General features: G+C 46.8%; 1 protein-coding gene across 2 annotated transcripts in view; it reads right to left on the bottom strand.

The window, feature by feature from the left end:
- The window catches only part of efcc1 (EF-hand and coiled-coil domain containing 1), a 67,954-nt gene that overhangs the window by 14,281 nt on the left and 38,848 nt on the right, over positions 1–14,825 (bottom strand). Inside the window, exon 7 of one of the 2 annotated variants that reach the window (XM_082967772.1) lies at positions 6,915–7,004. The exons of the other annotated variant lie outside the window; for it this stretch is intronic. Coding sequence (XP_082823898.1) covers positions 6,915–7,004 — 90 coding nt within the window. The remainder of the gene's footprint in view (positions 1–6,914; positions 7,005–14,825) is intronic. 2 annotated transcript variants of the gene reach the window in all.

Raw genomic sequence — 14,825 nt, 5'->3', positions numbered from 1 at the left:
GATGCTAATTCAGAACGCCACAGGATGTTTTTGTGCTGGTCAAGGGCCGACAGGTCTGGAGTAAACCAAGGGCTGTATCTATTCCTGGTTATACATTTTTTGAATGGAGCATGCTTATTTAAGATGGTGAGGAAGGCACTTTTAAAGAATAACCAGGCATCCTCTACTGACGGAATGACGTCAATATCCTTCCAGGATACCCCGGCCATGTCGATTAGAAAGGCCTGTTAGCTGAAATGTTTTAGGAAGCGTTTGACAGTGATGAGGGGTGGTCATTTGACCGCAGACCCATTTCAGACGCAGGCAATGAGGCAGTGATCGCTAAGATCCTGGTTGAAGACAGCAGTGGTGTATTTAGAGGGCAGGTTGGTCAGGATGAAATCTATGAGGGTGCCCGTGTTTACAGATTTGGGGTTGTACCTGGTAGGTTAATTGATAATTTGTGTGAGATTGAGGGCATCAAGCTTAGATTGTAGGATGGTCGGGGTGTTAAGCATGTCCCAGTTTAGGTCACCTAACAGTATGAGCTCTGAAGATAGATGGGGGGCAATCAATTCACATATGGTGTCCAGGGCACAGCTGGCGGCAGAGGGAGGTCTATAGCAAGCGGCAACAGTGAGAGACTTGTTTCTGGAAAGGTAGATTTTTAGAAGTAGAAGCTCGAATTGTTTGGGTACAGACTTGCATAGTAATACTGAACTCTGCAGGCTATCTCTGCAGTAGATTGCAACTCCGCCCCCTTTGGTAGTTCTATCTTGTCGGAAAATGTTATAGTTAGGGATGGAAATTTCAGGATTTTTGGTGGCCTTCCTAAGCCAGGATTCAGACACGGCTAAGACATCCGGGTTGGCAGAGTGTGCTAAAGCAGTGAATAAAACAAACTTAGGGAGTAGGCTTCTAATGTTAACATGCATGAAACCAATGTTTTTACGGTTACAGAAGTCAACAAATGAAAGCGCCTGGGGAATAGGAGGGGAGCTGGGCACTGCAGGGCCTGGATTAACCTCTACATCACCAGAGAAACAGAGGAGGAGTAGGATAAGGGTACGGCTAAAGGCTGTAAGTACAGGTCGTCTAGTACGTTCGGAACAGAGAGTAAAAGGAGCATGTTTCTGGGCACGGTAGAATAGATTCAAGGCATAATGTACAGACAAAGGTATGGTAGGATGTGAATACAGTGGAAGTAAACCTATGCACTGAGTGATGATGAGAGAGATATTGTCTCTAGAAATATCATTTAAACCAGGTGAGGTCACTGCATGTGTGGGAGGTGGAACTAAAGGGTTAGCTAAGGCATATTGAGCAGGGCTGGAGGCTCTACAGTGAAATAAGACAATAATCCCTTATCAAAGCAACAATGGAGAAGGCATATTGACATTATGCGTAGCCGAGTGATCATTTCTTCTGAAACTCAATCAGTCTAGAGGACAAGTACATTAGTGTATATTTGAGAAACAGACGCCTCACAAGTCCTCAACTGGCAGCTTCATTAAATAGCAAAATACATGTCTCAACGTCAACAGTGAAGAGGCGACTCTGGGATGCTGGCCGGTAGTGTATATACAGTGCATTTGGAAAGTATTCAGACCCCTTGACTTCCTTACGTTACACCCTTTATTCTAAAATAGATTAAAATGTGTTTTTTTTCCTCATCAATCTACACACAATCTTTTTCATTTAATGTTAATTTAACTATGCAAGTCGGTTAAGAACAAATTCTTATTTCCAATGATGGCCTACACCGGCCAAACTCGGACGACGCTGGGCCAATTGTGCGCCGCCCATTCACGGCCATTTGTGATACAGTCTGGATTTGAACCAGGTTGTCTGTCGTGACCCCTCTAGCACTGAGATGCAGTGTCTTAGACCACAGCGCCACTTGGGAGCAGTACCACATAAGGACAAAGAAAAAACAGGCTTTTAGACATTTTTCCAAATGTATAAAAACAAATGTACAGAAATGTTACATTTACATACGAATTCAGACCCTTTACTCAGTACTTTGTTGAAGCACCTTTTGCAGTGATTGCAGCCTCGAGTCTTCTTGAGTATGGCGCTACAAGCTTGGCACACCTGTATTTGGGGAGTTTCTCCCATTCTTCTCTGCAGATCCTCTCAAGTTCTGTCAGGTTGGAGCGTTGCTGCACAGCTATTTTCAGGTCTCTCCAGAGATGTTCGATCGGGTTCAAGTCCATGCTCTGGCTGGGCCACTGAAGGACATTCAGAGACTTGTCCCGAAGTCACTCCTGTGTTGTCTTGGCTGTGTGCTTAGGGTCGTTGTCCTGTTGGAAGTTGAACCTTCACCCCAGTCTGAGGTATGGAGTGCTCTGGAGCAGGTTTTCATAAAGGATCTCTCTGTACTTTGCTCCGTTCATCTTTCCCTCGATCCTGACTAGTCTCCCAGTCTCTGCCGCTGAAAAACATCCCTACAGTATGATGCTGCCACCACCATGCTTCACCGTAGGCATGGTGCCAGGTTTCCTCCAGACGTGACGCTTGGCATTCATGCCAAAGAGTTGAATCTTGGTATCATCAGACCAGAGAATCTTGTTTCTCATGGTCTGAGAGTCCTTTAGGTGCCATTTGGCAAACTCCAAGCGGGCTGTCATGTGCCTTTTACTGAGGAGTGGCATCCGTCTGGCCACTCTATCATAAAGGCCTGATTGGTGGAGTGCTACAGAGATTGTTTTCCTTCTGGAAGGTTCTCCCATCTCCACAGAATAACTATGGAGCTCTGTCAGAATGACCATCGGCTTCTTGATCTCCTCCCTGACCAAGGCCCTTCTACCCCGATTACTTCTTCCATTTAAAAATGATGGAGGCCACTGTGTTCTTGCGGACCTTCAATGCTGCAGACAATTTTTGGTACCCTTTCCCAGTTCTGTGCCTCAACATAATCCTGTCTCAGAGCTCTACAGACAATTCCTTCGACCTTATGGCATGATTTTTGGTTTGACATGTACTGTCAACTGTGGGACCTTATACAGAGAGGTGTGTGCCTTTCCAAATCGTGTCCAGTCTATTGAATTTACCACAGGTTGACACCAATCAAGTTGTAGAAACATCTCAAGGCTGATCAATGGAAACAGGATGCACCTGAGCTCAATTTCAAGTCTCATAGCAAAGGGTCTTAATACATTTGCAAAAATGACTAAAAACCTGTTTTTGCTTTGTCATCATGGTGTAATGTGTGTAGATTTATGAGATGTTTTATTTATTTAATCCATTTTAGAATACGGCTGTAATTTAACAAAATGTGGAAAAAGTCAAGATGTCTGAATACTTTCCCGAATGCAATGTATTTACAGTGCCTTCAGAAAGTATTTATACACCTTGAAGTAATGACTTTTTGTTGTGTTACAGCCTGAATTCAAAATGGATTACATGTATTTGTTTTCTCACCCATCTACACACAATAACCCATAATGACAAAGTGAAAACATGTTTTTTGAAATGTTTGCAAATTTATTAAAAATTAAATACAGAAATATATAATTTAAATCATTTAAATATTCACACCCTTTAGTCAATACTCTGTAGAATCACCTTTGGCAGTGAATACAGCAGTGAGTCTTTCTGGGTAAATCTCTAAGAGCTTTACACACCTGGATTTGTCACGACTTCTCCTGAAGTCGATGCCCCTCCTTGTTCGGGCGGTGCTCGGCGGTCGACGTCACCGGTCTTCTAGCCATCATTGATCAGTTTTTCATTATCCATTGGTTTTGTCTCCCTACACACCTGGTTCCAATTCCATTCATTACATGTTGTGTATTTAACCCTCTGGTTCCCCTCATGTCCTTGTCAGTGATTGTTTGTATGTTATGTTACGTTGTATCGGTGTGCGACGGGTTAGTTTTACCCATGTTATTTTTGTACGTTGGTTTTGGAGTTTTTTGTTAATGAAACTACGCCAGTTTAACCAAGTTGGTTTCTCCTGCGCCTGACTTCCCTGCCACCTACACACACGACTATGACAGAATCACTGACCCAAATATTGTCAGCAGGAGAAGATACCCCCCCCCCCCCCCCGGACAGGGAGGTGGAGGAGAAGATACCCCCCCCCCGGACAGGGAGGTGGAGGAGAAGATACCCCCCCCGGACAGGGAGGTGGAGGAGAAGATACCCCCCCGGACAGGGAGGAGAAGATAACCCCCCCCCCGGACAGGGAGGAGAAGATACCCCCCCCGGACAGGGAGGAGAAGATACCCCCCCCGGACAGGGAGGAGAAGATACCCCCCCCGGACAGGGAGGTGGAGGAGAAGATACCCCGGAGACACGACTATGACAGGATTGTGCAACATTTGCCCATCATTCTAAAAAAAAATTAAGTTCCGTAAAATTGTTTATTGATCATTGTTGGACAGCCATTGTGTTTGTTGATCATTGTTGGACAGCCATTTTGTTTGTTGATCATTGTTGGACAGCCATTTTGTTTGTTGATCATTGTTGGACAGCCATTGTGTTTGTTGATCATTGCTGGACAGCCATTTTGTTTGTTGATCATTGCTGGACAGCCATTTTGTTTGTTGATCATTGCTGGACAGCCATTTTGTTTGTTGATCATTGCTGGACAGCCATTTTGTTTGTTGATCATTGCTGGACAGCCATTTTCAGATATTGCAATAGATTTTCAAGCAGATTTAAGGTGATAAGGGTAGGTAACAACACATCCGCCATGCTAATCCTCACCAAAATACGTCATGAAGAGGGCACGACAACTCATCTTCCCCTTAGGAGGCTGAAAGGATTTGGCATAGGCCCTCAGATCCTCAAAATGATCTACAGCTGCGCCATTGAAAGTATCTTGACTGGCTGCATCACCACTTGGTATGGCAACTGTTCGGCTTCTGTGTACGGCCCAGTACATCACTGGGGCCGAAATCCCTGCCATCCAGGACATCTATACCAGGCGGTGTCAGAGGAAGGTCCTAAACTCTACCCACGCACTCACACACACACACACACACACACACACACACACACACACACACACACACACACACACACACACACACACCTACATACGCTGCTCACACACACACACATGCATATTGGTGCCACACACACTCACACAGACACATTTCACACTCTTTCACACTCACCATATACACTGCTGCTACTCTGTTTATTATCCATCTTGATTGCCTAGTCACTTTTACCCCTACCCATGTGTACATTACATACTGTATTACCTCAACTACCTCGTACCCTTGCACATTCATTCAGTACTGGTACTCCTTGTATATAGCCTCATTACTACCTGGTACCACTGCACATTCATTCAGTACTGGTACTTCCTGTATATAGCCTCATTACTACCTGGTACCACTGCACATTCATTCAGTACTGGTACTTCCTGTATATAGCCTCATTACTACCTGGTACCACTGCACATTCATTCAGTACTGGTACTTCCTGTATATAGCCTCATTACTACCTGGTACCACTGCACATTCATTCAGTACTGGTACTTCCTGTATATAGCCTCATTACTACCTGGTACCACTGCACATTCATTCAGTACTGGTACTTCCTGTATATAGCCTCATTACTACCTGGTACCACTGCACATTCATTCAGTACTGGTACTTCCTGTATATAGCCTCATTACTACCTGGTACCACTGCACATTCATTCAGTACTGGTACTTCCTGTATATAGCCTCATTACTACCTGGTACCACTGCACATTCATTCAGTACTGGTACTTCCTGTATATAGCCTCATTACTACCTGGTACCACTGCACATTCATTCAGTACTGGTACTTCCTGTATATAGCCTCATTACTACCTGGTACCACTGCACATTCATTCAGTACTGGTACTTCCTGTATATAGCCTCATTACTACCTGGTACCACTGCACATTCATTCAGTACTGGTACTTCCTGTATATAGCCTCATTACTACCTGGTACCACTGCACATTGACTCAGTACCGGTACTTCCTGTATATAGCCTCATTACTACCTGGTACCACTGCACATTGACTCAGTATCGGTACTTCCTGTATATAGCTTCATTACTACCTGGTACCACTGCACATTGACTCAGTACCGGTACTTCGTGTATATAGCCTCATTACTACCTGGTACCACTGCACATTGACTCAGTACCGGTACTTCCTGTATATAGCCTCATTACTACCTGGTACCACTGCACATTGACTCAGTATCGGTACTTCCTGTATATAGCTTCATTACTACCTGGTACCACTGCACATTGACTCAGTACCGGTACTTCCTGTATATAGCCTCATTACTACCTGGTACCACTGCACATTGACTCAGTACCGGTACTTCCTGTATATAGCCTCATTACTACCTGGTACCACCGCACATTGACTCAGTACCGGTACTTCCTGTATATAGCCTCATTACTACCTGGTACCACTGCACATTGACTCAGTACCGGTACTTCCTGTATATAGCCTCATTATTGGTTTTACTGTGTTACCATTTCCTTTTTATTTAGCAAATATAAGTCATATATTTTTTAACTGCATTGTTGGGAATGGGCTCGTAAGTAAGTATTTCACTGTAAAGTCTACACCTGTTGTATTCGGCGCATGTGTTCAATAAAATTTGATTTGATTTCTTAACACACTCAAACTGGTGCGCCTGGCACTTACTACCACACCCCGTTCAATGTAACTTAAATCTGCTGTCTTGCCTATTTACCCTGTGAATGGCAGACACACACAATCCGTGTCTCTGTCGTCTCCAGGCTTAACAATCGTTCAACCCGTCTCCTCCCCTTCATCTACACTGATTTGAAGTGACGTCAATAAGGGGTCATAGCTTTCACCTGGTCACTCTATATGTCAATGGAAAAGTGCAGGTGTTCCTAATGTTTTGTACACTCAGTGTATATAACATATATCCAACCTATAGATAACACAAAACAATGTACGTACTCTTTCTGTCTCCATCATCTGTCGTTCTGTCTGTAGCAGCTCTGCCTCCTCAGCATTCTGTTGCAACACCTGGACTAGAGTGTCCTTCATCTGGAATACATTTTACATTACATAGTGTACTAATAGCTTACTAAGCACCTAGTAGAACAGCTCCTATACTACATGGCCAGGTCTGACCCAATCATGTCAAATAAAGTCTATGGTCCCACCACACATGCAACCTAGAGTACCTACAGTATAATGCAAAACAGTACAGTACATGTCAACAACCTACAGTACATGTCAACAACCTACAGTATAGTACAGTATATGTCAACAACCTACAGTACATGTCAACAACCTACAGTATAGTACAGTATATGTCAACAACCTACAGTATAGTACAGTACATGTCAACAACCTACAGTACATGTCAACAACCTACAGTATAGTACAGTATATGTCAACAACATACAGTATAGTAAAAGTACAATATAGTACCTACAATATAGTACATGTCAACAACCTGCAGTACCTACAGTATAGTATGTCAACAACAAAACTTCCTGTTCAGACTTCTGTTTATGTTAACCAAAGATGTTTATAACTAACCCAAGCTAGACCAGAGCCTGACCCCTAACCCTGACCCCTAACCCTGACCCTGACCCTAACCCTGACCCTGACCCTAACCCTGACCCTAACCCCTAACCCTGACCCTGACCCTAACCCCTAACCCTACCCCTGACCCTAACCCTGACCCTGACCCCTAACCCTGACCCTGACCCTAACCCTGACCCTGACCCTAACCCCTGACCCTAACCCCTGACCCTAACCCCTGACCCTGACCCTAACCCTGACCCTGACCCTAACCCTGACCCTAACCCTGACCCTAACCCCTGACCCTAACCCCTAACCCTGACCCTAACCCTAACCCCTGACCCTAACCCCTGACCCTAACCCCTGACCCTAACCCTGACCCTGACCCTAACCCTGACCCTAACCCCTAACCCTGACCCTGACCCTAACCCCTGACCCTAACCCCTGACCCTAACCCCTGACCCTGACCCTAACCCTGACCCTGACCCTAACCCTGACCCTGACCCTAACCCTGACCCTAACCCCTGACCCTAACCCCTAACCCTGACCCTAACCCTAACCCTTAACCCTAACCCCTGACCCTAACCCCTAACCCTGACCCCTAACCCTGACCCTGACCCTAACCCTGACCCTGACCCTAACCCTGACCCTAACCCCTGACCCTAACCCCTAACCCTGACCCTAACCCCTAACCCTACCCCTGACCCTAACCCTGACCCTGACCCCTAAAGATGTTTATAACTAACCCAAGCTAGACCAGAGCCTAACCCCTAACCCCTAACCCTGACCCTGACCCTAACCCTGACCCTGACCCTAACCCTGACCCTAACCCCTGACCCTAACCCCTAACCCTGACCCTAACCCTAACCCTTAACCCTAACCCTAACCCCTAACCCTGACCCTAACCCTGACCCTAACCCCTAACCCTAACCCCTAACCTTGACCCTAACCCTAACCCCTAACCCTAACCCTGTCATTTCCAATGAGAGCAAATTAATCATAGTGGGCAGAACAAGCAAGAAGGTGGGCAGAGTCAAGCACGAGCTAGTGAGTTCCTATTGGCGCGTTCTAGCATTTATTTGCATATTTCCGTTAGGGAACGCCTACTCTGTCAAGTGCACCTGTGCAAAACTCAATTTACCCTTGCACTCCTTCTAAACATGTGCAATGAGTAAAGTCTACAAAACGCAGTCCACTCGGTTAGTTTACATTTTAGTCATTTAGCAGTTGCTCTTATCCAAAGCGACTTACAGTTAGTGTGTTTATCATAGGATACACTATATATACACAAAGGTATGTGGACTCCCCTTCAAAGGATTGGATTCTGCTATTTCAGACACACCCATTGCTGACAGGTGGAAAAATCAAGCACACAGCCATGCAATCTCCTGAGACAAACATTGGCAGTAGAATGGCCTTACTGAAGAGCTCAGTGGCTTTCAATGTGGTACCGTCATAGGATGCCACCTTTCCAACAAGTCAGTTCATCAAATTTCTGCCCTGTTAGAGCTGCCCCGGTCAACTGTAAGTGCTGTTATTGTGAAGTGGAAATGTCTAAGAGCAACAACGGTTCAGCCGTGAAGTGGTAGGCCACACAAGCTCACCGAGTGCTCTATGTAGCAAGTATGTAGTATGTAAAAATCGTCTGTCCTCGGGTTGCAACACTAACTAACAAGTTCCAAACTGATCTGGAAGCAAAATCAGCACAAGAACTGTTCGACAGAAGCGTCATGAAATGAGTTTCCATGGGCAAGCAGCCGCACACAAGCCTAAGATCACCATACGCAATGCCAAGCGTTGGCTGGAGTGGTGTAAAGCTCGCCGTCAATGGACTCTCACACTTCACCATCTGGCAGTCCAATGGACGAATCTGGGTTTGATGCCAGGACAATGCTACCTGCCCCAATGCATAGTGCCGACTGGTCTTCCCTGTGGCTCAGTTGGTAGAGCATGGTGTTTGCAACGCCAGCATGGTGTGTGCAATGCCAGGGTTGTGGGTTTGATTCCCACAGGGGGCCAGTACAAAAAATAAAAAATAAATACAGCATGAAATGAAATGTATGCATTCACTACTGTAAGTTGCTCTGGATAAGAGTGTCTGCTAAATGACTAAAATGTAAAATGTAAAAAATATAAAGTTTGGTAGAGGAGGAATAATGGTCCGGGGCTGTTTTTCATGGTTCGGGCCCCTTAGTTCCAGTGAAGGGATATCTTAATGCTACAGCACACAATGACATTCCAGATGATTCTTTGCTTCCAACTTTGTGGCAACAGTTTGGCGAAGCCCCTTTCATGTTTCAGCATGACAATGCCCCCATGCAGAAATGGTTTGTCGAGATCGGTGTGGAAGCACTTGACTGGCCTGCACAGAACCCTGACCTCAACCCCATCGAACACCTTTGGGATGAATTGGAACATCGACTGCGAGCCAGGCCTAATCGCCCAACATCAGTGCCTCTGAGAATATCATTGACGTATACACGGACACGGTGACTGAGTTAATCAGGAAGTGTATAGGGGATGTTGTTCCCACGGTACCCAAACCAGAAACCGTGGATAGATGGCAACATTCGCGCAGATGTTGCCATCTAAAAACGCAAACCACCACATTTTACCATGGCAAGGTAACTGGGAATATGGTTGAATACAAAGAGTGTAGTTATTCCCTCCGTAAGGCAATCAAACAACAAAATGTCAGTACAGAGAAAAAGTGGAGTCGCAATTCAACGGCTCGAAGCGTATGTGGAAGGGTCTACAGGCAATCACGGATTACAAAGGGAAAACCAGCCACGTTGCGGACACCGACGTCTCACTCTCGGACAAGCTAAACACCTTCTTCGATCACTTTGAGGATAACACAGTGCCACAGACGCAGCCAGGTCTGTGGGCTCTCGTTCTTCGTGGCCGACGTGAGTAAGACATTTAAGCATGATAACCCTCACAAGGATGCCGGCCCAGACGGCATCCCTAGCCGAGTCCTCAGAGCATGCGCTGACCAGCTGGCTGGATTGTTTACGGACATATTCAATCTCTCCCTATCCCAGTCTGCTTTCCCCACTTTCTTCAAGATGTCCACCATTGTTCCTGTACCCAGAAAGCAAAGGTAACTAAATGACTATCGCCCCGTAGCACTCACTTCTGTCATCATGAAGTGCTTTGAGAGGCTAGTTAAGGATCATATCACCTCTACCTTACCTGACACCCTAGACCCACTTCAATTTGCTTACCGCCCCAATAGATCCACAGACGATGCAATCGCCATCACACTGCGCACTGCCCTATCCCATCTGGACAAGAGGAATACCTACGTAAGAATGCTGTTCACTGACTGTTCACTGACTGCTCAGCCTTCAACACCATAGTACCCTCCAACCTCATCATTAACTTCAGGGTCCTGGGTCTGAACCCCGCCCTGTGCAACTAGGTCCTGGACTTCCTGACGGGCTGCCCCTAGGTGGTGAATGTAGGAAACAACACCTCCACTTCGCTAATCCTCAGCACAGAGGCCCCACAAGGGTGCGTTCTCAGCCCTCTCCTTTACTCCCTATTCACCCATGACTGCGTGGCCATGCACGCCTCCAACTCAATCATCAAGTTTGCAGACGACACAACAGTAGTAGGCCTGATTAGCAACAATGACGAGAGAGCCTACAGGGAGGAGGTGAGGGCTCTGGCAGATTGGGGCCAGGAAAATAACCTCTCTCTCAACATAAAAAAAACGAAGGAGCTGATCGTGAAATTCAGGACACAGCAGAGGGAACATGCCCCTATCCACATCGACAGGACCGCAGTGGAGAAAGTGGAACGTTTTAAGTTCCTCGGCGTACACATCACTGACAATCTGAAATTGTCCATCCACACAGTCAGCGTAGTGAAGAAGGCACAACAGCGCACTTCAACCTCAGGAGGCTGAAGAAATTTGGCTTGGCCCCTAAGACCCTCACAAACTCTTGCAGATGCACAATTGAGAGCATCTTGTTGTGCTCTATCACTGCCTGGTACGGCAACTGCACCGCACGCAACCGCAGGGCTCTCCAGAGGGTGGTGCGGTCTGACCAACTCTGCCTATAGAGCGCCCATCAAGCACTCTGAGGTTCATTGGGAATGGAGAGGGGATCACCGGAGGCACACTACCTGCCCTCCAGGACACCTACAGCACTCGATGTCACAGGAAGGCCAGAAAGATCATCAAGGACAGCAACCACCTGAGCCACAGCCTGTTCACCCCACTATCATCCAGAAGGCGAGGTCAGTACAGGTGCATCAAAGCTGGGGCGGAGAGACTGAAAAACAGCTTCTATCTCAAGGCCATCAGACTAGCCGGCTACCACCCGGTTACTGAACCCTGCACCTTAGAGGCTGCTGCCCTATATACATGGAATCACTGGCCACTTTAATAATGTTTACATACTGCTTTACTCATCTCATATGTATATAATGTATTCTATACTACTGTATTTTAGTCAATGCCACTCCGACATTGCTCGTGTTAATATTTATATGTTTCTTAATTCCGTTATTTTACTTTTAGATTTGTGTGTATTGTATGTGAATTGTTAGATATTACTGCTCTGTTGGAGCTGGGAACACAAGCATTTCGCTACAACCGCAATAACATCTGCTAAATATGTGTATGTGACCAATAGAATATGATTTGATATCTGCCAGGTACGTCAGCTGGGTGTCAGAAGGGGGAAGGATCATTTATTTTTTATTTAACCTTTATTTAACTAGACAAGTCAGTTTAGAACAAATTCGTATTCACAATGCCGGCCTACCCCGGCCAAACCCGGACAATTGTGCGCCGCCCTATGGGACTCCCAATATCGGACGGTTGTGATACAGCCTGGATTTTGAACCAGGGTGTCTGTAGTGATGCCTCTAGCACTGAGATGCAGTGCCTTAGACCGCTGAACCAGGGTCTGTAGTGACTCCTCTAGCACTGAGATGGAGGGCCTTAAACCGCTGAACCAGGGTCTGTAGTGACGCCTCTAGCACTGAGATGCAGTGCCTTAAACCGCTGAACCAGGGTGTCTGTAGTGATGCCTCTAGCACTGAGATGCAGTGCCTTAGACCACTAAACCAGGGTCTGTAGTGACGCCTCCAGCACTGAGATGCAGTGCCTTAGACCGCTGAACCAGGGTCTGTAGTGATGCCTCTAGCACTGAGATGCAGTGCCTTAGACCGCTGAACCAGGGTGTCTGTAGTGATGCCTCTAGCACTGAGATGCAGTGCCTTAGACCACTGAACCAGGGTGTCTGTAGTGACGCCTCTAGCACTGAGATGCAGTGCCTTAGACCACTGAACCAGGGTCTGTAGTGACGCCTCTAGCACTGAGATGCAGTGCCTTAGACCGCTGAACCAGGGTCTGTAGTGACGCCTCTAGCACTGAGATGCAGTGCCTTAGACCGCTGAACCAGGGTGTCTGTAGTGACGCCTCTAGCACTGAGATGCAATGCCTTAGACCGCTGAACCAGGGTCTGTAGTGACGCCTCTAGCACTGAGATGCAGTGCCTTAGACCGCTGAACCAGGGTGTCTGTAGTGACGCCTCTAGCACTGAGATGCAGTGCCTTAGACCACTGAACCAGGGTCTGTAGTGACGCCTAAAGCACTGAGATGCCTTAAACCGCTGAACCAGGGTCTGTAGTGACGCCTAAAGCACTGAGATGCAGTGCCTTAGACCGCTGCGCCACTCGGGAACCCCAAAATAAGTTAAGTGTAATCTGCAGAGCAGTGATAGGAGAGACCATGTGAGGATATGATGGAGCCAAGTAACTTGGTGTATAGAGAGAAGAGGAGAGAGCCGAGAACTTAGCCCTGGGGGACACCAGTAGTGAGAGTACAGACACTGATCCTCTCCAAATCAGCCTACCAGGTTGGATGCAATCCAAGAGTGTGCAAAGCCTGAGACATCCAGACCGGAGAGGGTGGAGAGAAGGATCTGATGGTTCACAGTGTCGAAGGCAGAGGATAGATATAGGAGGATGAGAACAGAGGAGACAGTCAGCTTTGGCAGTGTGGAGAGCCTCTGTGACACGGAGAAGAGGAGTCTCGGTTCAGTGACCCGTCTTGATGCCTGACTGGTTAGGGTCAAGAAGATCGTTCTGAGAGAGATAACGAAAGAGTTGATCAGAGACATCACGCTCAAGTGTTTTGGAAAGAAAATAAAGGGATACAGGTCTGTAGTTTTTGGCATCGATTGAGTCAAGGAGGGGAGTGACTCGTGCCATTTTGGAGTCAGAGGGGATGCAGCCAGTGGTCAGGAATGAATTGATGAGAGATGTGAGGAATTGGAGTAGGTCTCCTGACGTGGTCTGGAAAAGGGAGGAGGGGATGGGTACGAGCAGTCAGGTGGTCGGACCTCAGACCTCAGTAGTCACAGGATTGCACCTGGAGAAAGATGGGAGAAAGAGGTAGAGGCATAGGGTAGTTCTGTGTGAGTGGGACCAGTGGACTCAGTAGACTGAGTGAATGAAGAGCAGATGTCGTCAACCTTCTTTTCAAAGTGGTTAACAAAGTCGTCAGCAGACTTCAACTACAGCACGTTAACCACGTCAGCACGTTAACCACGTCAGCTACAGCACGTTAACCACGTCAGCACGTTAACCACGTCAACTACAGCACGTTAACCACGTCAACTACAGCACGTTAACCACGTAAACTATAGCACGTTAACCACGTCAACTACTGCACGTTAACCACGTCAACTACAGCACGTTAACCACGTCAACTATAGCACGTTAACCACGTCAACTACAGCACGTTAACCACGTCAACTACAGCACGTTAACCACGTCAACTACAGCACGTTAACCACGTCAACTACAGCACGTTAACCACGTCAACTACAGCACGTTAACCACGTCAACTACAGCACGTTAACCACGTCAACTACAGCACGTTAACCACGTCAACTACAGCACGTTAACCACGTCAACTACAGCACGTTAACCACGTCAGCTACAGCACGTTAACCACGTCAACTACAGCACGTTAACCACGTAAACTACAGCACGTTAACCACGTCAACTACAGCACGTTAACCACGTCAACTACAGCACGTTAACCACGTCAACTACAGCACGTTAACCACGTCAACTATAGCACGTTAACCACGTCAACTACAGCACGTTAACCACGTCAACTACAGCACGTTAACCACGTCAACTACAGCACGTTAACCACATCAACTATAGCACGTTAACCACGTCAACTACAGCACGTTAACCACGTCAACTACAGCACGTTAACCACGTCAGCACGTTAACCACGTCAGCACGTTAACCACGTCAACTACAGCACGTTAACCACGTCAACTACAGCACGCTAACCAC

This window comes from Salmo salar, chromosome 22, assembly GCF_965601325.2.
Source record: "Salmo salar chromosome 22, fSalSal1, whole genome shotgun sequence".
Lineage (NCBI taxonomy): Eukaryota > Metazoa > Chordata > Actinopteri > Salmoniformes > Salmonidae > Salmo > Salmo salar.
Note: the sequence above shows the minus strand (reverse complement) of the source record. Positions and strands in the feature narration are given on the sequence as shown.